General features: G+C 30.8%; 1 protein-coding gene across 1 annotated transcript in view; it reads left to right on the forward strand.

The window, feature by feature from the left end:
• Nucleotides 1-23,688, forward strand: part of LOC114340631 (sensory neuron membrane protein 1-like) — a 147,180-nt gene that overhangs the window by 113,565 nt on the left and 9,927 nt on the right. Inside the window, exon 7 of the mRNA XM_050651547.1 lies at nucleotides 8,394-8,519. Within this exon, the coding sequence (XP_050507504.1) occupies nucleotides 8,394-8,519 (126 nt within the window). The remainder of the gene's footprint in view (nucleotides 1-8,393; nucleotides 8,520-23,688) is intronic.

Genomic DNA, 23,688 nt, shown 5'->3' on the forward strand with positions numbered 1-23,688 from the left:
TCGTCATTATCTTTTGATAATAACTATAAAAATATTCAATATACGTAAAAAATGGTAAATAACCAAATTTTAGTTTTTTCTATAGGAAATATTATACCTTTTTACAATTTCAGTAGGGTGCAAAATAACGGAGATAGAAACGTGTAAAACTTAAATTTTGCTGCGAGAACCATGTAACCGTGGCCATTTAATCTTTGATTTTTAAAAAAGTAAGGAATTTAAAAGAATAAATTCACCGCGCTTTAAAGTCTTTGGAATTACCTTTCAACCCGTTTTTAGGTGAACCAGATATTTTAAAAATTAACGGAGTTATTAAAAAAAACGATAACATTTTTTGGAAAAAATTTTAAAGGATAAAGTATGAAAAATTTTTGGAGCATAAATTTTAATGCTATTAACTTGTTCGGTATCTCATTTGATAGATATTTCCAAGTACTTTCACAAATGCTTAATAAGTTTATGTTATAAAATGCATCATTTTCCCGTAATTTAAGCATGAATACTTAGATTTGAGTACTCGCCGAGAAAAATATGCATTCAATTACCTATAACTCACTTTTAGTCAATATTAATAAAAGGTCTTTTTAGTAAGATGTTTATTTAGTTTTTATTAGCTATAATTTTGGTAATAATAACCTTTTTGTAAAAACTAAAGATTTTGAGTTATCTATGAAAAATCGGATAAAAACCTGCATTTTTCTTACGAAAAATAAAAATTTTTAATCTTTATTAACTCAAAAAGTTTTAATTTATTTTAATAACTTTATATAAAAAATGTTGCCTAGAATTTGTCCCCCTATCTAATTATGGGGTTATTTTTTACAAAATAATTTTCACCCGAGAAGGGATGGCATCCACCCCCAGGGTAAAAGTGCAAGTTGGCACCATGTCACCTTTGTTTCTTGAGATATCCTCTAACCACTCACCAATTTTCATGCAAATCGATGGAGGTTGAACGAAATCGAAGGTAATAGCTCATATCCACCTTCAGTGACTCCACTATTACTCTGGGCTAATTAGCAAAATACAAGGAAAAGTTGTTTACCAGCAATTTTATTGCTGGAATCGAATCTTATTATTGTATGTATTAATAATACAGGTGTGCAAAGTCCGCAGATAGTGTGCTACTTTTTTTATAAACAAAATAGCGCCCGAAAATCGTGTTTTTTTCCATTTTTGCTCTATAACTTTAAAGATTTTAACTTTACACCAAAAACACCCAAATAAAAATTCACCGCAATTGAATTGTTAATTAAAACAATTGAATTGTTAATTAAAAATTTACGGTCGCTATAATAACGACAATAACTATGAGGCATAAAAATAACTATGATTTTCTCATAAAAAGACACAATACCTATCTAACGTACTTTACATAATTGAAATTGGACTATTTAAGCGGCCTCAGGAATAATGTAAAATTATAAACAATTTTTTGGCTTATAAACAAATAGGATATCTCGGGAGATATTAAACTAAATTAAATTGTGAAAACGGTATTCAAAAATCAGCGGCAGGACGCTTCTTTCAAAAGAAAAAACGTTTAATTATAACGAGTGGTTCCTGAGATACAACTAGTCAAATTTTGACCGAAATTTACGGCAAAGATATAAACAATAAGATCATAATTTTCAAACAATCACCTTTTTATCTTTGTCCGCTTTCTCCTCACCAATTTTCATATGTTTAAAATACTCATAACATATATTATTATAATAAAAACTATCGATAATACGTGTGAAAATTCACACAACTCAAAGTTCAAAATCGGTATACGATAAAGAAATGCATTTTCTCGGCTTCCCATGGAGCAATTTCCTTCATTCTTTTTTTGTTCTCTATTAACTCGAGTAGAGCCATCGAACTAACTCATTATTAAAAATGTCAGACTTGCTTTTGTTTTGTTATAATAGATTAATTTATTTATAAGAACAGAAAACTACATATTTTTTCCAGTTGTAGGCTTTTTTTAGATAAACTTACTACAAGTGTACCTTTTAAAGTTAAAAACATAAATATTCTCATTTGAAAGCTGTATAATTATTTTAACAATTTTTATATAAACAAATTAAAATTTTGTGTTATAATAAATAAATTAATTTATTATAACAAAACAAAAGCAAGTTTGACATTTAATAATGCGTTAGTTCGATGGCTCTACTCGAGTTATTGGGGAACAAAAAAAGAATGAAGGAAATTGCTCCATGGGAAGCCGAGAAAATGCATTTTTTTAACGTACACCGATTTTGAACTTTAAGGGTTACATTTTCTCCAACCTAATTTTTGATTGGAATTTTGCTATTTTTGGCAATTTTCACACGTATTATCGATAATTTTTATTATAATAATGTATGTTATGAGTATTTTAAAGATATGAAAATTGGTGTGAAGAAAGAGTACAAAAATAAAAAGGTAATTGTTTAAAATTTATGATCCTATTGTTTATAACTTTGCCGTAAATTCCGGTCAAATTTGACCGGTTGTATCTCAGGAACCACTTATTATAATTAAACTTTTTTTGGCATGGACTTTATGTCATTCAGCCAGTCACAACATGAGTATTAGTGTCATGTGTAGTGTGTATGTTGACTAAGTGTCTTGTTACTTTGCAACGTCGACGTCATTAGCGTAAAACTACTTGGAATTACACATTATAGACGGTATTTTACTAAACATCAACTTCAGAATATATTTTTTATTCGTAAAATATAGGGAATTTTTTTTAATTCAAAATACGGGGATATCTAGAATGATATTAAAGTCAAATAAAAAAATAATGAGTTAAAAATAAAAAATACTTTTGAATTTATTAAAGAAAAACATACGCTGGGGTCACAATTTCCCCGCTTGGTCATCCGAAGGTTAAAATTATGAGTTTCAAATATTCCTGACTTTTCAACATCTTCTCCTTATTCTTCTTTAGCAGCCTCTTCTGGTCCAGTCCTGTACCTACGTCTCTCCCTGATATTTTCCATATTCGCCTGTCCTGATCTAGGTATCTGGTACCAGTTTTCTCCTGCCTTTTCTTTAATGTCGATGATCGATCTTTCTGCGGATTTCCTATGCCTCGTTTATGTGCTCTTGGTCAGAATTGTATTATTCTCTTTGTCTACCTCTCTTCGGTTTCTGTCCATGTCCTGACCATTTTCATTTAGATTTTGCGATAGCTTAGATAACATCTTCTACTTTGGTTCTTCTTGTTAGATCTTCTTTTCTCATGTGATATCTTAAGCTTACATTTATCATAAATATCTCAATAGATCGTTGAGTTGTTTTAAGTCTATTAAGATATTGGTTCGTAACTGTTATGGTCTCCATTCCATCACGCATGACAGATTTATAATAAAGATTAATTTACCTACTGCTATCCAAGTCATTCTTATTCCTCTGGTTATTTCTGCAGTTTAATTTTCTTTGCCTTTGATCTGTTTGCATTTCTGACTTTTCAATATATTTATCGTTATGCAGTAAAGAAGTTAAATGTTACATTTTAAGAACGATTTACGGAGCACCGTTTAGAAATTTATGGACATTTGGTTCGAATAGAGCACTTGACTTTTAATGTTCGCAATTTGGTTTGGCAATATTACAGTATTTAGTTGCACTTTATCGAAGGTTTTTATTTAGGTGCACCAAGAAAATATATGCAAATATATTGTGCTCAAGAAGTTATTTCATTGTATGTCTTAATATAAATAATGCATGGATAGCAAATCGGGGTTCAATATCTATGCATTATATAGTTGATGGTGGCTTTGTGGTTGCTTTATTAACGTTATTGCTACAGCAAGAATTTTTTCAACATGTTTTAATAAATTATTTAAACAAATAATTACACGACAATTGGTGAGATTTGTTTGCTCTTATTATTTTAAAATTAAGAGATATTGCTTAATTGATTACTTACACTTGCTACTTTTAAGGCAGTCAATGAGGGTATTTGGCTCCGAATTTCATCTACTACATCGATTTGCTTGATATTTTCACAGAAAGTAAGGAATAGCTCAAAGAACAGAGTCTATCCTATATACTATGGCGCTTTTATCTTAGGAGCGGTTCCCTTCAAAGGGGTGGAAATTTTTTTTGCCAAAATAACCACGGAGGTGGCTAGAGAAACCTAATTCTAAGGAAAAACTGTTCTATAATTGAAAAAAAGTTCTATAATTGTTCTATAATTAAAAAAATGTTTAAAAGTTTTTATTCATTTTTAATATTCTATAATTTTGTTTATGAAAACTCAGTATTTTTGATTTATTCGTGGTTGAAAATTGGCCATTTTCATTGAAAAATGACACCTTTTCGGACGGTTTTTTGCGAATACCTTAAAAACTATGCATTTAACTAAAAAAACTATATAAAACATTTTTGTACCTTATAAAAAAAAACAAAAAAATTCGTTCCTTCATAAACCTTCTAGTTATAATACAAACAGAGATATAGTAGGTGAAAATAGCTTGTATTTTTTTGGTGCATGCTCAAATCGGTGTATTCAACTTGAAATAACAAAGAAACGGTCGATTTTAGGTGTACAATTCTACCACTACCTTTTGTAGTGCTTGAAAATACCTTTAATATAAGCAATATTAAATGTCGATTACATTCAAATTAAGCGAGATATGCTGCAAAAAAAATTGATGACTAATATATTTTAAGAAAAAATGAGAAAAATATTTAGCCACTCATTTACCATAATTTAAATGCATTGTTTTCCTTCTACAATACCTTTTATTAGAGTGTTATTTCTATGTTCAAAAAGTTGGACGGGATTAAAATGAATGGTATTTGAAAAAAATTAGATCGATTTATAGGGCGCATTTCTAAATTTTCTTAAAAATGATAAGAGATACACTAGTGAAAAAAAAAAGTTCTGTCTAAAAAACCCCAAGATTTTTAAAAAAATTTAAAAATGCGCTCTATAATTTGATCTTATTTTTTTCAAAAGCAATTCATTTTAATCCCGTCCTTCTTTTTGAACATAGAAATATCACTATAATAAAAGGTATTATAGAAGGAAAACGATGCATTTAAATTCTGGTGTATGATTGGTTAAAATCAAAAAATCAATTTTTTTGCAGCATATCTCGCTTAACTTGAATGTAATCGAAATTTAATATTGCTCATTATAAAGGTCTTTTCAAGCACTACAAAAGGTATTGATAGCATTGTACACCTAAAATCGACCGTTTCTCTGTTATTTCAAGTTGATACACCGATTTGAGCATGCACCAAAAAAACAAACTATTTTCACCTACCATATCTCTTTTTGAATTATAAATAGAAGATTTATGAAGGAACGATTCTCTTTATCTTTATAAGCTACAAAAATGGTTTACATAGTTTTTTTAGTTAGATGCATAATTTGTAAGGTATTCGCAATAAACCGTTCGAAAAGGTTTCAATGAAAATGGCCAATTTTCAACCACGAATAACTCAAAAAGTATTGAGTTTTTAAAAAAATATATAGAAGAGTTTTTGCTTAGAATTAGGTTCTCTAGCCAATTCCGTGGTTATTTTAACCAAAAAAAATTCCACCTACGAGAAGGGGTGGTATCCGCCCCTAAGATAATAGTGCCATAGTACATAGGGTAGATTTTGAATTAACAAATAAGTAGAGGCTATTCCCAAAATTTCATTAAAATCCATGCAGTAGGATAAAATTCGGAGGTAATATATTATCTTGTTCATGCTCTCATTGACTGGCGTATTTATGATTATAACCTGTTCCTCACTGTGGCATTTTAAGTAGCTCCTTCTATTCACTCTTCTTGACTTTCTGTTATGTGTGAATTTTGCTATAATCGTTATTAGTTGTATTCAGTTCGGACTCTATTTAGAGCAAATAAATTTAGAGATTTGTTTTTGTTACCTTTACATATATCATCTGTGGTATTCATGACTCTTCTGTTTATTTTTTTCTCGCTTCTGTACATCTGTTTTTGTCCTTTGGCAGAGCCTATTTTACTTCAAATCAGGCCCGAGGCACTACACAATTTTCGGGCCCCTAAATATAATTTAATAATAATAATAACTTTTTAAAATGTATTAATTATTTAACTGAAATATAGTTGCACAAGAAAATGGAATTTTTATTAATAATAAATAAAATTTGTATTTAAACAATAAAACATTGTTTAAGGACATAGGCGCAAACGTTCGGCTTCAATGTTATTTAAATGCATTCGTTTTTTTGGAAGCCTGAGAAAACGAATAAGAATTTTTGAAAAAATTAAAACGCAGAATGAAAGATTACGTTACTACCGAGGGCCGGAAGTTCCTGAAATCTTCGATAATGTTTATTTTAATAAGTTCCAGCGGTTAAAAAAAAAAGAGAAAATTAAGTGTGATTTTTTAATTTTAAATACATATCTTATTCAAAAGAAACTTTTTATTTATTCTCGGTAATATTCGGTTCTCAGTAATAATGTAATTTTTATGGTTATGGTTATCATTTATCATTGCCTGTTCGCAAAATGAAAGAATTTTGAAAATTTGTTCTGTTATTGTAGTAAACATGTTTTGTTTGGTGATCTTTCCGGGCCCCATTCAAATACGGGCTCGAGGGAGGTGCCTCACCTGCCTAGTGGTAAAATAAGCCCTGTCCTTTGGTATTAAAAATTTCTTATTGATCCGTGATATTCTTTTTTGTTTTTTGTTTATAACTTGATGTTTTTTACTTCCGTGGTAAACCAGAGTTTAGTCAGTTTATTTTCCTGTGATACCATAAGAGTTCCGAGAGAGAGAGAGAAAGAGAGAGAGAGAGAGAGAGAGAGAGAGAGAGAGAGAGAGAGAGAGAGAGAGGAAGAAAAAGAGAAGCGGTGGAAAGTACTAAATAGCACTCCGAAATACACTGCGAATACAACAAGAGAAGAGAGAGAGAGAGAGGATACACAAAACCTGAAAATGAGAGCATATAATTTTATTTTAATTGTTAGGTCTAATATTTTATCAAGTAATTTGAATGTTAATTACATTTGGTCACATAATTGGCACAAGTATCATACACGATACCTATTTGTGAATGCTACTACGTATTATGTAATGTAAAGAATGAGATAATTACATTTGATTTGTAATACATAGTTTGTAATTATAAAAAAATAATAAATAATTAGAAATAATAAGTTCATTTTATATAATTATTGTTTTCTATAATTATTCCACCATAAAATAAAAGCTATTTAAATACCAAAATAATAGCTTCCATGGCCATTATTTATAAGGAGTTTCAAACATCTTTTCTTTCGCAGATTTATAAAGATAATATTATTACCTTGTAACTTTTACTCAAAAGCCTTCTGTTTTAAACTGGTCGTACTTCAGACCATTGGTATATTGTACTCTTTCCATTTTTACGATAATCATTCCAAAGTTGTGGAACGCTTGTAAATGTCTAGAGGACTCTAGAGGATGCGTAGGTACCATATATTTTTGGAGTCACTTGAAAGTCTCCCAAAAATGGGTGACCCCTGTGATCTAATACCTTGCAGTCATGCAATACATTGTTCCTTATTTTAAGTTCTCTGCTATGTCTCTATAAAACAGCCCCATTATATTCAAGGATCTCTGAGTGAGAGTATGTTCAGTCAAGAAACCTGTTATAATTCTGAGCTAATTTCTGCTTGTTTTTTTTGCAATACTTTACCTTGAGTAAGTCATGTCCGTCCAATATACAAATTCCTGTGTATGTACTTTACCACGTATCGCTTTAACCCATTGTCAGAAAATGTAAAATGTCTGTCCCAGGGACTTTGTAAACACAACCCCTCGCCATTATAACACGTACAAAGAATTAAAGTATTAAAGGACAAATAGTTATTTATGAAACAGTTCGTGAAGTATGCTTTTTGCGAACGCACGCGATGTTTAGAGCACGAGCGACAGCGGAGCAAGTGCTATACATAGCGCAAGTTCGTAAAAAGTACTTCACGCAGAGTTTCATACAATATTTTATCTACGATAAACAAATAAAAAAACTGTAACTCTTCGTCACTGGCATTCATTTCTATTCTACAATTTTTAGTACTTTGACATTTAAAAATTCTAACTTTTTTCAAACCACAAAACTGTCAAAACTTTTGTTGTAATTTTTTACTCACATGTCATCACCATGACAACGCGAAAGTTAAGGATATTTGATTATATGAAAGTGTGCCAAAAAACAGTGCGAAAAAGTAGATCACATTTAAAATACATTGTTACTTCACGCACACTGTAAATCCTTCACGCACTGCTATCTATAATGTCAGGTTTCACAAACTAAAAACTTATACATAATATGAGATAGAGTAGATAAAATAATTTATATATCTTTGGTAAAAACAGTATGATATTAAAATTGTTATTGTTACTACAAAATAAATGATATTTCTAAAATATTTTTCTTAATATTGCAGATGACTGGAGGACCCGTATCTGCCAAAAAGCGATTACAATTCAGTATGCCGTTGGAACCAAACCAAAAAGTAGACTTATTTAAAAACTTTACTACTACAGTTATTCCAATGTTCTGGGTAGAAGAGGTAAGTTAATAAAATATGTACAAATGAAACAATTTTACAGGAAAAATCTTAAATAAATCTTATACAATACACTATGAAGGGTATTTCATTAAAGGTGTAGTATTTAACAGCATAATTTTGAACAATTTTGATAACAAAATAAGACGATTTAACTTTGTTCCATTGTCCCATTGTGAATATCATTGTGCTTTATTTAAATATTTAAAAATACAATTTTATATTTATTTTGACATTGTCTAATATGTCTATGTTATATTTTTTATTTACATAAAATCCTTTACAAAAGGTATATTTGTTAAAATCCATATACAGGGCTACATCAAAGACAGAACTAGTTTTCGATCGGTTGACCGATCATCATCAGTGCAGTCCTAAAATGTGTACAACCAGATAAAATGATGCAAAGTATTTAAAATGTTGACTAAGGTTATAAGAAGTTATAGGTTATACTCACTTAGAATTTACATGCTAACCACCAAAGTAAAAATATCTGGGTAAAACCCTTTACAATTGATCCGTCATCGGAACATATGAAAAAGATTTGAATTATAACATGGATGAATAAAATATCCAATGTTTTTCGCCCGAGGTACCAATGAGCTCTATCTGACAAGTTCACATCATGGCTGTATGGAAGCAAGTGATTTTGATAACGGAAATTCTGAATGGTGACATGACAGGAATGACAGTTCCACAGGAAGTTATAATTTCCCTGTTGTTTTGTGGTATTTACTGTAAAATTTGTTAAATTACTAACAATAAAAACAGTCGTTCCCACTGTGGTAAATAGTCTGTAAAAATGGAAATAGACTTGATGTAAATGTTAAAATATTGTAATGGAGGAAGTAGGCAAACCACATTACACATAATACAGAAAACTTAATAAACATTATCAAACCCTTTATATGTGATATCTAGGGCTTAGAAAAGCAGTTGTGTGTTTATTTAAAGTTATCAATTATATTAGAATAATTCGAAGTTGTTATAGTATGTGGAATTACCATAAAAAATCACTGTGTGGGTGACAAAGGTGTAGAACTGTTTTCTGATCTGGGAGGGATATATAATACAAGCTAAGATACATGCCACCATTTCTCAAGATCCCTGAATATCGCCTGGAACTCTAAGGGTTCGACAAAACAGACCAATATATGAGATAGCTAACATAGGGGAGAGGGGTGGTGTTATAAATTTATGAGAATATAATTAAAATGTAACATGAATGGGACCCAGAAAGGGTAGTGAGACAATTAAATTTAGTTACAGTATGATTATATAGGGTGGATATAATTAAATTATTGATGAAAATTTAGAGATGAAACGGTATGTATGTGGGTGATGATAGCAGCTGTTGGTTTGTGTGTGTATAATTGGATAGATGATAGTGGTTGATGGATAGAGATGAATAAGGAAAGAAAATCATTATGAATTGTGTCAAATCAACTGTAAATGTGAAGGTGAAAAGTACTATTGTAATTAAAAAGAAGTTAAGAAAAAAGTTGTCGATGAAGTGGATGGAAGTCCCGGTTAAACGAAACATGACGGTTGACACAATTTGGGCTTTTTTGTTTTTCTCTGACTATTTCCAGGTCCTCGTACAAGACCAACTTCAGAAAGTCTCTTTGTGGGATATTGTGTAGAAGAGAAACATCATCTGGGATGTTCAGAGTATGATTTTTCTCTTTGAGATGTTGTGAGAAGGTAGAGGTATTCTCTCTTCTGATGTGTTCAAGAGAACGAGAAGCAAGTGATCTACAAGTTCTTCCTATGTAGGTGGCATCACAGTCAGAACATTGTAGTTTGTAAACACCACTACGATTCATATAGTTGATAATATCTTTGGTGTTAGATAGAGACTGTCCTATGTTGTTGGATACCTTAAAAGAAATTTGAACGTTATCTACTGATCATTTTATAATATTTGACATGTCCCCAGATAGTCGATCTCCAGTATCCAGTATAAGTATCCAGGCCTCTACTCCGTATAATAATGTATAAAATACATAGAATCTGACGGTAGAGATTCTGGTAGCAAGTGATAAATCGTGACTTTTGAAAAGAGACGTTATCATCATAAACGCTGATCTGATTTTTCCTATGCGTTTTTATTTCACTAGGGTGGTTCCCTTACCTTTTTGTGTTGGTACCAGGTTATGTGTAGCTGTCCACCCTGTCAATTAGTTGTTTGTTTACCAAACGCCGTCTATTTAATATTTCGCGCTTACTGACTACACGTACTTTCTTTTTTTTTTCGTACTGGGATCATGTCCATGTTCTCTACTTATATCTGATATGCGCGATATTATTCTTTGCAAAGCATCTAGGCTATCTGCAAAACTTACTGCGTCGTCGGCATATCTAATGTTATTTAGACACATTTCGTTGACTAATACGCCTTCCTGTAGTTCTCCCAGCGCTTGCTCGAAGTTATATTCATAATCTTTATTAAATAACACCGGGAACAAAATGCATCCTTGTCTGACTCTTCTATCTATGTAGACTGCCTCTGTTAATTGGTCGTCCACTTTAAGGAAAGCAATTTGGTTGTAATAGTAATAAAATATATGTTTCTCAAATCTCTATCATCTATTACCACTTCTTTCAAGGTGGCTATGAGCTTATCATGTACATAATTCCTGCCATTTTTCAAAACATACATCATTCATGTTGTATATGACAAATTATTTACAGTTTTTTATTACTTAATCGCAATAGTTTTGCACCAAAAAAAATTATGCTCATTTAAATATTTTTCAAAAACCTATCTAACCAAACATGACTTTCCACCACATCCTCTTAAGGTGAGGTGGGGGTAACTTTAAAATCTTAGATATGGATTCCTCATGAAAAAATAAGTAACATTTATTCGAAACATTTTGGAGTTGTTGATAGATGGCGTTATAATCGAGAAAATACGATTTATTAGCGTCATCTATCAACAATTGTAAAAAATGTTTCGAATAAATTTTATTTATTCTTTTATGAGGAATACAAAACTGCAGTAAAAACGGGGTTCCTATTTAAGATTTTAGAGTTATCTCTTATAGACTTATCAGATGAGTATGTCAACTAAAATTGTCACTGTCACGGTGTTAGTTGCCAAACTCGCCCGATACGTCTAAAGGTGGGTAACAATCAATTTAATGTAAATTTATACGTTTCTATCGCTAAATTTTCCACCTCAACTGGTTTCATCTCTTTTTATCTCACAAAGTAATATGTTTTTCGTCTCTTGCGCTGTTTTGCGTTGCCCATCACTGTATAAAGTAAACGAATATCGAGTGTTCTCCCTCTATTTCTAATAACAGCTTCACATCGCTTAGGCATGCTGGATATTAAGCAGGCTAATTGATTTTGGTCTATGGAGTTTCAGATAGCAACAACCGTAGTTTCTATATCTTGCAGGAAGCAGGAAGGGGCTGACAAAGTCTTATTGTCCACCGACAATATTGTATAAATACGATTTATTTCGAGACTGTAAGGGGGCAAATTCAATACCTGAATATTTATCTCACTTAAATATTGAGTAACAACGCCAAATTCGATCCCGCTGTCAAAGAAATTAAACCTCAAAACATTACAGAGCCTCCATTAAACAATATCGTATCTCTTATGTTGCGCTCTGTCGATCAGAACTGTTTACGTTATGTGTCTTACACCAGGCGGCACGCGTCGAATCGACGTCGAGGCAGAGTAAAACACTTGGCGCGGTATAACAGCGGCAGCTATGCTACGATTAAAGTATTTGTATTTCGTTGTTGCCAAATTTAGTCGCGTGTTGGCTGCTGTACGATAAGATGTCTGAAAGTTATGACGATTTGTCTTTTGTAATAAATACACTGCCGTGCTTAGGAAAAACGCCGTATCTGCAGAGAGATCGCATTTGAGTAAAATCGGTTTTTGTTTAAATGTCTAGCCGTTGAAAACTATTTAGAATTTTTTTTGTTTTCTACTTTATATACATAATAAATATCATAGAATTCATATTTATACATAAGATTGACAAAATATATTTTATTTACTCTAAAAACTCATGTTACTGCGTTCTTTCTAAGTATACTATATAAAAATTAACTTCTTCCTCCTTAGGAAGAATGTAGTACTGCGTTTGCGCTAAGCATTTTCTTATTTTATAATACAGTAGGCTCTCTCTATAACGAACACGGTTATTACGAGGTTTCGCTTATAACGAGGTACACTAGATGTCCCATAAAATTCCTATTGAACTGAACATTTCTATAACGAGGAAAAATGAAATCGTAAAATATGTATCTTTATTATTCTTTATCTATTTTTAGCGCTGTAATGGCTACAAGTAAATAGCCCAACTACCTACCTGTATACATAAATTCCCAACATCTATGCTCCCTGGCGTTACAACCCTTCGTGGGTTTTAGCCGACTCGACAACATGCCTCCACTGTTTTCTGTTGAGGCCGACACCACTGAAGATATCGAGGGTAGTGCTTTAATAAAAATCCACGCCTACCTATAATAAAGTTCTTCCTGTTCTGTTTATTTATTGGCCGATACTGAATATTGTAAAAAAAATTATAATTTATGATGGCGAAGCCTTATTGTGGAAGAAACAATATTTAGCAACTTATATTGCTCCGAATGGCATCACTATATAATAGAAAGTTAATATTTTAGACAACGATATAGGTATGTATGCACAATATAATTGTTGTCTGATATAACGAGATCCGCGTATAACGAGGTAATTAGTCTGCCATTTCAGTTCTCGTTATAGAGGGAGTCTACTGTATAATAAATACAATATAACGATGAAAAAGGAGAATAAAAAACATTTTTTATAAAAGTGTGTCATGAAAATGGATAAAAAAAGTGTTGGAAATAATTTTGGAATTAATAAGTTTGCGTTTTAATAAGGGGCGTTTCTTGAATTTTAAAATTAAAAACATTCCAGAAACGATTAACATTTACGGTCAAGTTTATTTTTAATTATTAATTATTATACATTGATTTAACTATGTACTTTTATAACACATTTTTTATTTGGAAATTCTACGACGTACGGCGATTAAAATACTTCGTACCAAAATTCCTATTTCGAACAAACTTTATAAAATTTGCTCTGTTTAAAATGCCTGATGTAACGTAATAATACAATGTCGCATCAACAACAATATTCATACACATAGGAAACTCCGCTATACCTCACATTATTTCTTGATCACCAACAACTCAAACATATGTGTTTAGATTTTCTATTGATAACGAAAGAATAGCGTTCTGCAGTATTAACTTTGTTCTATTTTCTATTTGACATATTTAAAAAATTATATCAAACAACCGTTCACGTTGAAAAATGGCAACAAACTAACCTTATTAAAAATTTTACACATGCTGTAAAAATCTGTCAAATGCTTAGGCAGAACGCCGCATCTAGTGCCTGCTTAGGATAAACGCGGCAAGTGACCTTTAAATACGGCGTTTTTTCTAAGTATTTTTCAGATGACGCATTTATTCCAAGTATCCATGAACATTTTTGCAGATACGGCATAAAATGCGTTGTGTTTAATGTATTTTGGCTTAACTTACGTCATTTTTAATAATCAAATAAGATAGATATGCACATTTGGGTTAGAAAAATGTATAAATCTAATTTTTTCAGATTTTTGCAGATACGGCGTTTTCGCTAAGCACGGCAGTACAAGTGTATTTTATCTTAGATTAAAGAAAAAAAGAAACGCAGATATTGGATACATCCGATCATAAAGGAACGAAATTATAAGGGATTTTTACACATTATATTAACATTAATAAAATAATTATTAGTGAGTATTAAAAAGCCGTGTTCAAGAAATAACACCGTTATGAGGGAAAGCATATCACCTAAGAAAAACTATTTATAACGCTAAGAGGCATTCCATTCTATGGTACGCCACTGAGCAAATACAGGTGTTAAATTGATTAAAAAAATTATTCAAATTAAAGCCAAAGTACGTATCGAGAAAGACGAAAACCAGAATATACAAAACCGTAATAAGAGCAACAGCCACCTACGGATGTGAGACATGGATGCTAAATAAAATAGACCTAGTTTCAGGGGAAAGAATACATATACAGAAGACGGCTGGCATAGAAGCACCAATCAAGAATTAAGGATGCTTTACAAGGAACCAAGTGTAACAAGATACACAAAGTCATAAAGAATCAGGTGGGCAGGTCATGTCGAGAGGATGGATAAGGGAAGAATGCCAAAGATGGTACTGCGCAGAAGACCAGTTGGGACTAGGAGACGAGGTAGACCAAGAAAAAGACGGCAAGAAAGTTTCAGGAAGGTGTAGTATCGATGGAAATTACACACTGGAAAGAGGAGCTGAAAAATAGGATATAGTGGAGAACCATAGTTCAGCAATTTTTACATAGACATCAAATAACATTATATATAAATTATTAGCATAAACTGTATTATCTAAAATTGTAAATACAAGGCCTGTAGAGCATAATAAATAAAATAATAAATAAATAAATAAAATAATAAATAAATAAATAAAATAATAAATAAATAAATAAAATAATAAATAATAATAAATAAGGTTTTTTTATTATTTTGTTTGAATATTCATCAATGCGCATATCCCAAATAGCTGGTCTCATCTGAATTTCATTAATTAATTTTTCTACATGTATATTTCCCATCACAAAAACACGATCTGACAACACTCACTACAGAATTCGCTAGAAAACAGCTCAAACGTGTGTGTCATACAACGATAGACTATAGACGCATTTATGAGATGCCGTCGAAGTCATAAAACCGATTGGCGGTGGATGGGTTCCAGGATATGCCGCCAGTAAGCCGCTGCATCGAAAATTTTAAGAGCGTCTGGTGTGTGTTACTGCATCAAAGTATAGTAAGGGATGCGTCGCTGTCGACATCTCAGCGGGGGTTCAGTCGACGTACGCCGCCCCGTCTGTGTTACCTCTTAAGTGTTTTTAACTGTTGTTATTTGTTATTGTTAATTTAGTATTGTTTCAATTCAAAGACATGTTAAAAATAAAACCGTTCATTTTCTTTTTTTAAATATGGTATGGTAGGGGAGCAAAGTATGCTAAATTTGCAGTCACTCGGGCGTTATGGGGACCTATTGGATTGTGATTATTAGGTCCTAAAATAAAAAAAAAATGTAAAATTTTCCATTTTAGTGGGCCCTTGCCATTTTTTAATTTAATTTTCCATTTCCAACAATTGCTTTTGCCGATTATAGCGCCATCTATCCATAATTCGTGAGTCTATATTCGTGATATCCATTCGGGGGTCGTGATTGGTACCATTCGATAAATTTTTCAAAAATATTTTGAAAGTATATTTTGCAGTATTTTGATCTGATGTTAATTTTGCGAAATATCGCGGGGTTTTTATTTAAAATTTTAAATTTACCCCCACCCCTCTCCGTGGGGGTCATGTTTATTACCATTCGACAGATTTTTGAAAAATATTGAAGACTTATTTTGTAGTTTTTCGATCTGATGTTCATTTCGCGAAATATTCGCTTTTTTTGTGAAACTTTTTGACTCACCCATTTCCTTACGCCCCGCTCAAATCGTCAGATTTTTGAAATACATATACACTCTTTTGCATGTACTTAACTTACCTTATCGTAATCTGACAATTTCGAGTATTTTTAAGGATAGATTTTTTTCGGGCCCCCCTTAACGAACTCCCCTGTGTTAAGAGCCAATATATGGTAAAGGTACATCTGTAGGGTACCAGGTTTCTCCCCATTATGATAACCTGACGCGCTCGAGTAACTGCAAAAATCCCCGCTTGGGCCCCCTACCAATATATCTAGTCCAGAGAAATAAGATTTTTCTCGTGACACATCCCCCTCCAGGCCGGAAAACAATTTTTTTGCGTAATATGGACATCTATAATAATAACCATAATAACCTATATATTCCCTGCAGCCGATTTTGATGATATCCATAGTTATAAACAAATGAAGATAAAAAGAACAGTAAATTTTCGCTTAATTCTTCGGGTACCAAAAAGTAAAGCATTTTAAACAAATTTGAGAATAAGAAACTCCATAAATCATATAAAATACTTCAATATGGCATTCACTGAATATATCTATCATTATTTATGTCTTAGAAAATTGCAAAATAAGTCATACATTTTATAAATTTATATAAAAATTTATATAAATATTCATAACTTTTTTAAATTTATAAATATTCATTTATAAATATTATTTTTTATAAATATTCATAACTTATTTAAAAATAAAGTTAGAAACTTCTTATTACATGGAAGGCTGAGACTTCTGATGCTTAAAATATACTCTAAATTCCACAGCAATTGTTCAGACAGTTCAGACAGTAAAAGGTCTAAACAGTTGTTTATCCCAAATTAATTTTTTTTTTGCAAAAATATAAGTCAGAAAATGATGAAGTTGCAATAATACTACGAATAGTTTATGAAAGAATTACTATTAATTTTTTTTTAAATGACTTTTATTAAAAAAAATTATTTTAAATGTTGCAAAACTACTTTGCAAGAACATGTCGATTTTTTGCTTATAAACTAGAATAACTTTTTAACCATTACCCGTAGAAAAATTATTTTTTCATATTTAAAAATGTAGAGTGAATTTTTTTACAAATTTAGAAAGAGAAAAATTGTCCTAGAACAATTAGGGACGAAGTTGCCCCCTTCTTCTTCTTAACGTGCCCTATCAAGTCCCCTTGACGTTGGCGATTAACATGGCGAAACTGTCTCTGTCTCGAGCTATTCTAAATAGGTGTTCTGCTTTCTTTATTCCTGTCCACTCCCGGATATTCTTCAACCAAGAGGCCTGCTTTCTACCAATTCCTCTGCGTCCTTCGATTTTACCCATCATAATAAGTTGAAGAATATTATACCGGTCTCCCCTTACTACGTGTCCAAAATAGGCCATCTTTCTATATTTGATGTTATCAAGCAGCTCACGGGTAGCATTTGCTCTCTTAAGGACTGCCACATTTGTCAGCATAGCCGTCCATGGTATTTTTAGAATACGTCTGTGCAGCCACATTTCAAAGGCCTCCAAACGGTTAATGATGGATATTTTTAATGTCCATGCTTCGACCCCATACAAGAGGACTGACCAAATGTAGCATTTAATCATGCGCTTTCGAAGTTGAAGTTGCAAGGTATCATTACAGAAGAATGACCTCATTTTTAAAAATGTCGTGCGGGCTATCTCGATTCTACATTTTATCTCTTTATCTGGATCTAGTTGTTCAGTAATATGGCAACCAAGATATTTAAAACTGGGTACTCTTTGAATCATATGACCATCAACATATAACCGTGAATCTTGATGGGCCAAACGGCTAAATACCATGTACTTTGTTTTTGAACAGTTTATATTTAGGCCAAACTCTCTTCCCACTCTGTCAATGGCATTTAAAAGGTGTTGTAATCCATTCATATCATCACTTAAAATAACTGTATCGTCTGCATATCTGATTGTATTTATCAGAATTCCATTAACCTTCACACCCCATTCCAAATTATGCAGCGCTTCCTTAAATATTCTATCTGAATACACATTGAACAACAGTGGGGACAGTATACAACCCTGTCTGACGCCTCTTTGTATTTTGCATATTTCTGTTGATTTTCCATTTATGCAAGCTGTCGCTGTTTGACGCCAGTATAATTTTTCTATGATTCGTACATCTTGACTATCAACTCCTTTATCCTTTAGTATTTTAATTAATTTGTGATGTTGTACTCGATCAAAGGCCTTCTCATAGTCAATAAATACAGCAAAGACGTCTTTCCTTTGATCTCGGCATTTCTGCAATAACACATTTAGTGCAAAGAGTGCGTCCCGGGTTCCCAGTCCATTTCTGAAGCCAAATTGTGTTTCATCCTGGTCTTCTTCACATTTATCTCTGATTCTACTGTGGATGATACGTAGAAAGATTTTCAAGGTGTGGCTCATAAGGCTTATCATTCTATAGTCGCTACAGTTTTTCGGACGTTGTTTTTTTGGTAGGGTTATGAATTCGGACTTTAACCAATCTTCAGGGATATCACCAGTCGAATAAACATCATTGAAAAGTTTGACTAGTATTCCAATGTTTTCCTCATTTATGAGTTGCCCCCACCTTTTTTAATTTCACAGCAGCTTTGTTTATAACAATTAAGAAATAAAATTAGCGTCATTTGAAAGAACATACTTCAGAGTTTTAATTTACCAAATATACCATTATTATTACGGTGTTGCAGAATGCAGACAAAAAATTCAAAAAATTATAATTTTATACAATATTGTAACTGTATCTTACAATATTGAAGGTTATAATTTTAAGATTGCAAAAAACAAAAATTAAGATATTTCATACATTTTGGTATGATAGCAAGGCTATTAAAATAAAATAAATCAACAACAAAGGAGATTTATCTAGGATTACTTTTATTTTTAGAAGAAACGTAAAAATTATCAGTTATTTATTATAAGTTATTTTAAATTCAAGTGTATATTATCCACTTCTATGATTGCCAGCAAAGTCATCCTAAAAATAATGTAAAAAAATTCCAAAAATTGTTTACAAAATTTACATAGGTAGTTAATTAAATAATCACTTTATTAAAAAAAACTTATTGGTAACGTACGCAAAGAGTACAAGCAGATTAAAAAAAGAGAAATCTTCTCTTCTTCTTCTTTCTCGAAACTCCTTATGCCTTTCAGGGGCGTCGGAGAAAAAGAGAAATCAAAATAGATAATAGAGAAAGATAGAGGTATTGGTTATCGAAGTCAATAAAATATTTATATATCTCTGTACTAACAGGTACTCGGTGCAACCAGTTTTTCAAAAGCAGGTACCTTTCAAAATTAGGTACCTAGTTTATTTTAATAAAATATCTGGTATAAAGAAGATCTGTTGATCGGACCGGTACTAACTACTTTTCTTAGCTGAATTTCCAACCCCAATCAATTACGTTTATCTCTTGTTTGGTGGTTCTGTAACTTCAGTTATTCATTCATCTAATTGCATTTTAGCAAAAAAATAAAACTTAGTTCATTTGAGCTTTTTTGATTTACACAGACCAATACTATTTTTAGAAACAATTGAATGGGATCATTTGTTTTTTCATACAATCTATTAGAAATAAATTATTTACTAAGTTTAATAATCTATTAATATATTATTCATAAACATTTATGTTTTGTGATTGAAATTGCTTCAAATATTATTAAAAAATATTGAAAAAAATTGTTTAAACAAATTTGATGGTGTATATATAGGTCTGGATCCCGCGTATGAAAAAAAGTTGATTAATAGCAAACTGAAAATTTGTTAATAGCTTAAGGGTGTCTTGTCGAACAATCTTTGATATATGGGAACACTGGAACAGGGGAAGTTTTAACTGTGGAACAGCTTAAAAATTTGGAACGGTCAGACCACGAAAACGTCACATGTAGTTTGTCCGACAGAACTTTCAATTGATTTGTTACCCTTTACCCTTTCATTAAGTTCTTATGCAAAAATGAGGCTGCTATTTATCACCAAATGGGCATTATAATGAGTAAAACACGTAGAACATGTCAAATGACAGGAATTATGACAGGTGATAAATAGCAGTCTGATTTTTGCATGAGAGTTTAATGAAAGATTTGACAAAATGCATGTGACCTTTTCGTGGTCTGACCCTTTCAAATTTTTAACCTGTTCCACAATTAAAACTTCCCCTGTTTCAGTGTTCCCATATATCAAATTTTGTCCGACTAGACACCCTTAAGCTATTAGCAAATTTTCAGCTTGTTATTAACCAATTTTTTTTTTCATACGCGGGATCCAGACCTAATATAGTCGGTTCGCTAAACTTAGACACTACTGGCTATTGATTTTAGTAGGTAATTTTTTGTATTTTGCCAATTTTCCTAAAATTGGCAAAATTATTAACTATTTAGTAATTATTAACTATTTAGTAATTTTTTTCCAATTTTACCAAAATTGGCAAAATTACTTATTAAAATCACAAGCCAGTTGTGTCTGAGCTTAGCGAACCGACTATAACAATTAATTTATTTAAATAATGCATATTGGTAATGTACGCAAAAAGTACATACAACTTAAAAAAGAAAAGTCGAAATCCAGTAACGAGAACCAGAGATACAGCTAACAGCTCCCTTCTCATCAATCGCCTAATTTTAAGGCCGGCCGATTTTAAGGGCCACATTTTGAAGCCTTGTGGACGATTTCGTTGAAAGGAAATCTTTTCTATATTCGGTACATTAAAACTTTGAAGTATGTTCTTTCAAATGTACCTAATTTTATTTCTTAACTGTGATAAACAAAGCTGCTGCGAATTAAGAAAGGGGGGGGGTCAACTTCGTGCCTAATTCTCCTAGGACAATTTTTTCTCTTTTTAGATATGAAAAAATAATTTTTCTACTAGTAATGGTTAAAAAGTTATTCTAATTGTTTATAAGCAAAAAATAATGGGCATGTCCTTGCAAAATAATTTTGTAATATTCAAAAATTATTTTTTGTCATTTGTTTTTAATTAAATTAATAGTATAAATCTTCATCTTTCATAAAATATCCGAAGTATTACTGGAGCTTCATCATTTTCCGACTTATATTGTTGCAAAAAAACTTAATTTGGGATAAACAAATTAAATAACTTTTATACTGTTTGATAAATTGCTGTGAAATTTAGGGCCGGTTGTTCGAACGCTAATCAACAATGATCATTATTAAATATTTAATTACTGTCACCAAAACTGTCAATGTTAACTTTGTTTGGGTTGCTGAAAACATAATTAATTAAAATTATGAGATTTATTATTAATTATGTTAATAATTATTGTTATATTAATTGCTTATAGTCTCAGAATTGTAATTAATTATGTTTTAACAATTGACATTGATAGTAATTAATTATTTGATAATGATCATTGTTGATTAGCGTTCGAACAACCGGCCCTAAGAGTATAATTTAAGCACCATAAGTTTCAGCATTCCTTGTAATAGGAAAGTTCTAACTTAATTTTTAAATAAGTTTGACGTCATATTGAAGTTTTTATATGACTTATGAGCTTCTTACTCTCAAATTTGTTTAAAATGCTTCTCTTTTTGGTAATAGACGAAAACAGCGAAAATTTACCCTTTTTTAATCTTCATTTTTTTGTTTATAACTATGTATATCATTAAAATTGGCTGCTAGGGGAGTGCAATTAGAATGAAAATATGCATTGTTTCGGAAAAAATCAAACAAGCTTATATTGTTCTAAAACTTTTTTTGTTAGTTTATATACATGTTAAAGTAAAAAGTTCTACTCGCGGATTTGGCCTCTAATTGTTTATTAATTTTTAAACAATAACAATTGTTTTGTATTAATAATTTTAAAAATATCGTTCAATTCATCATTTTACTTTGATTAAATATGTTTCTATTTTGTTTTTGATTATACTGAATCCAAATATGGCATTGCAATTTGAGAATTCTTATACAGAAGCTCTTACACAGTATGTCTGCGTAGCTAGGAACCACATGGAAAACTTTTTTATTATCAATTTTACGAAAAAAAGTTATTCTACATAAAATGCTCTGGATAGTAAATCTAAAACTCAACCATCAGATATCAAATTTTATTAATTTTATACCAGTTATGTCAAAAATATGAATTTCGTTAAAGAGTAAAGTACCTTTATATTTCAGAATATCAAAAAATGCTATTTTGAAAAGTTGTTTGAAATTAAAAACTGTGTTTTAATATGCAATTACATTATTCTACTCAAAAATTTTTTCAATTTTTTCTCAAATTACGGATACTCATCATCATTTTATTACAGTTATGATAATTATTTTATTATCACTTTTACGAAAAAAAGTTATTCTTCAGAAAATGCTCTCCCTGGTCTAAAATCTAAGATACAGCCATCAGATATTAAACTTTTTTAATTTTATACGAGGTATGTAAGAAATATTAGTTTTTCATAAGAGAAAGTGCCTTTACTATTCACAATATTTTAATTAGAAGGATGTAATTGAACACTAAAACAAATTTTTTATTTCCAAACAACTTTTCTTAATAACAATTTTCGATATTGTGAAATTTAACGATACTTTACTCTTTAGTGAAATTCATATTTTTTGACATACCTCGTATAAAATTCATTAAATTTGATATTTGATGATTGCATCTTAGATTATATACGATGCAGAGTATTTTATAAAGAATAAACTTTTTTTCGTAAAACTGATAATAAAAAAGTTATCAATAGGTTCCAAGTTACGCAGACATAGGTACTGTATAAGAGCTAAAAAAAATTTTTTTTGCTGAACATTTATTATTGTTGAAGTTTATTATTAAATGTATTTTGGGTAAGTTTTACAGAAAAAAGTTTTGATCACTTTATATAAACATTTTTTTAGCTGGTAATTTTTGGATTTTGTATTACATTTTTGTTATCTTTCTTAATTTTCTCAAAAAGAAATAGTCTATTTAATTTCTAAAGTAAAATAATTTAGTACATTTTAAAGACTACATCCTAACCTTTAAAAAAGCACTTATAAAACTGTAATAGATCTGTTCAAACTTGAGTAATATCGTCTTAAAATGGTGGAAATTCTATAAAACTACAAAGATTTCAAAAATTACATTTTTTAAGACGTCATATCATTTGAATGAAATTTTTGAGATTTTTTTGAATGAAGCATCATTTAGTACGATGCTTGAAAGGTAAGTTAAGCAAAATTGAGGGTTTTATAAGAACATTTTTATTAGTTACATATTTTTAAATAATTTTTAAACAAAATTCATGTAAGGCTCACTTTCCGCCCCCAACGTACTTATGGCCATACATTTTATTTCTTTTTATTATAACCATAAGATAGCTTAATTATTCTTCTTTTAGGTTCAATTTGTAAAATTTCATTTGATCCATTAGTTAAAGAATTACATTAAAAAAACTCAACCGTGCACTTTGCCGTACGCTAGTTTACAGTGCGCTAATGTTTGTGAGAAGGGTGACTTTAGCGTAATAAAGAAAAAATTATAGAAGATTCAAATTTAATTTTAGAAAATTCTTTATATAAGGTTTTTTTTGTAAAATTTTTTGAATTTTTCAATGGTCAAGTCAGATTTGTTCTAAAGTTTATATTTTAGGAGTTATTTAAAAAAACATCAAACTTC

This window comes from Diabrotica virgifera, chromosome 5, assembly GCF_917563875.1.
Source record: "Diabrotica virgifera virgifera chromosome 5, PGI_DIABVI_V3a".
Classification (NCBI taxonomy): Eukaryota; Metazoa; Arthropoda; class Insecta; order Coleoptera; family Chrysomelidae; genus Diabrotica; species Diabrotica virgifera.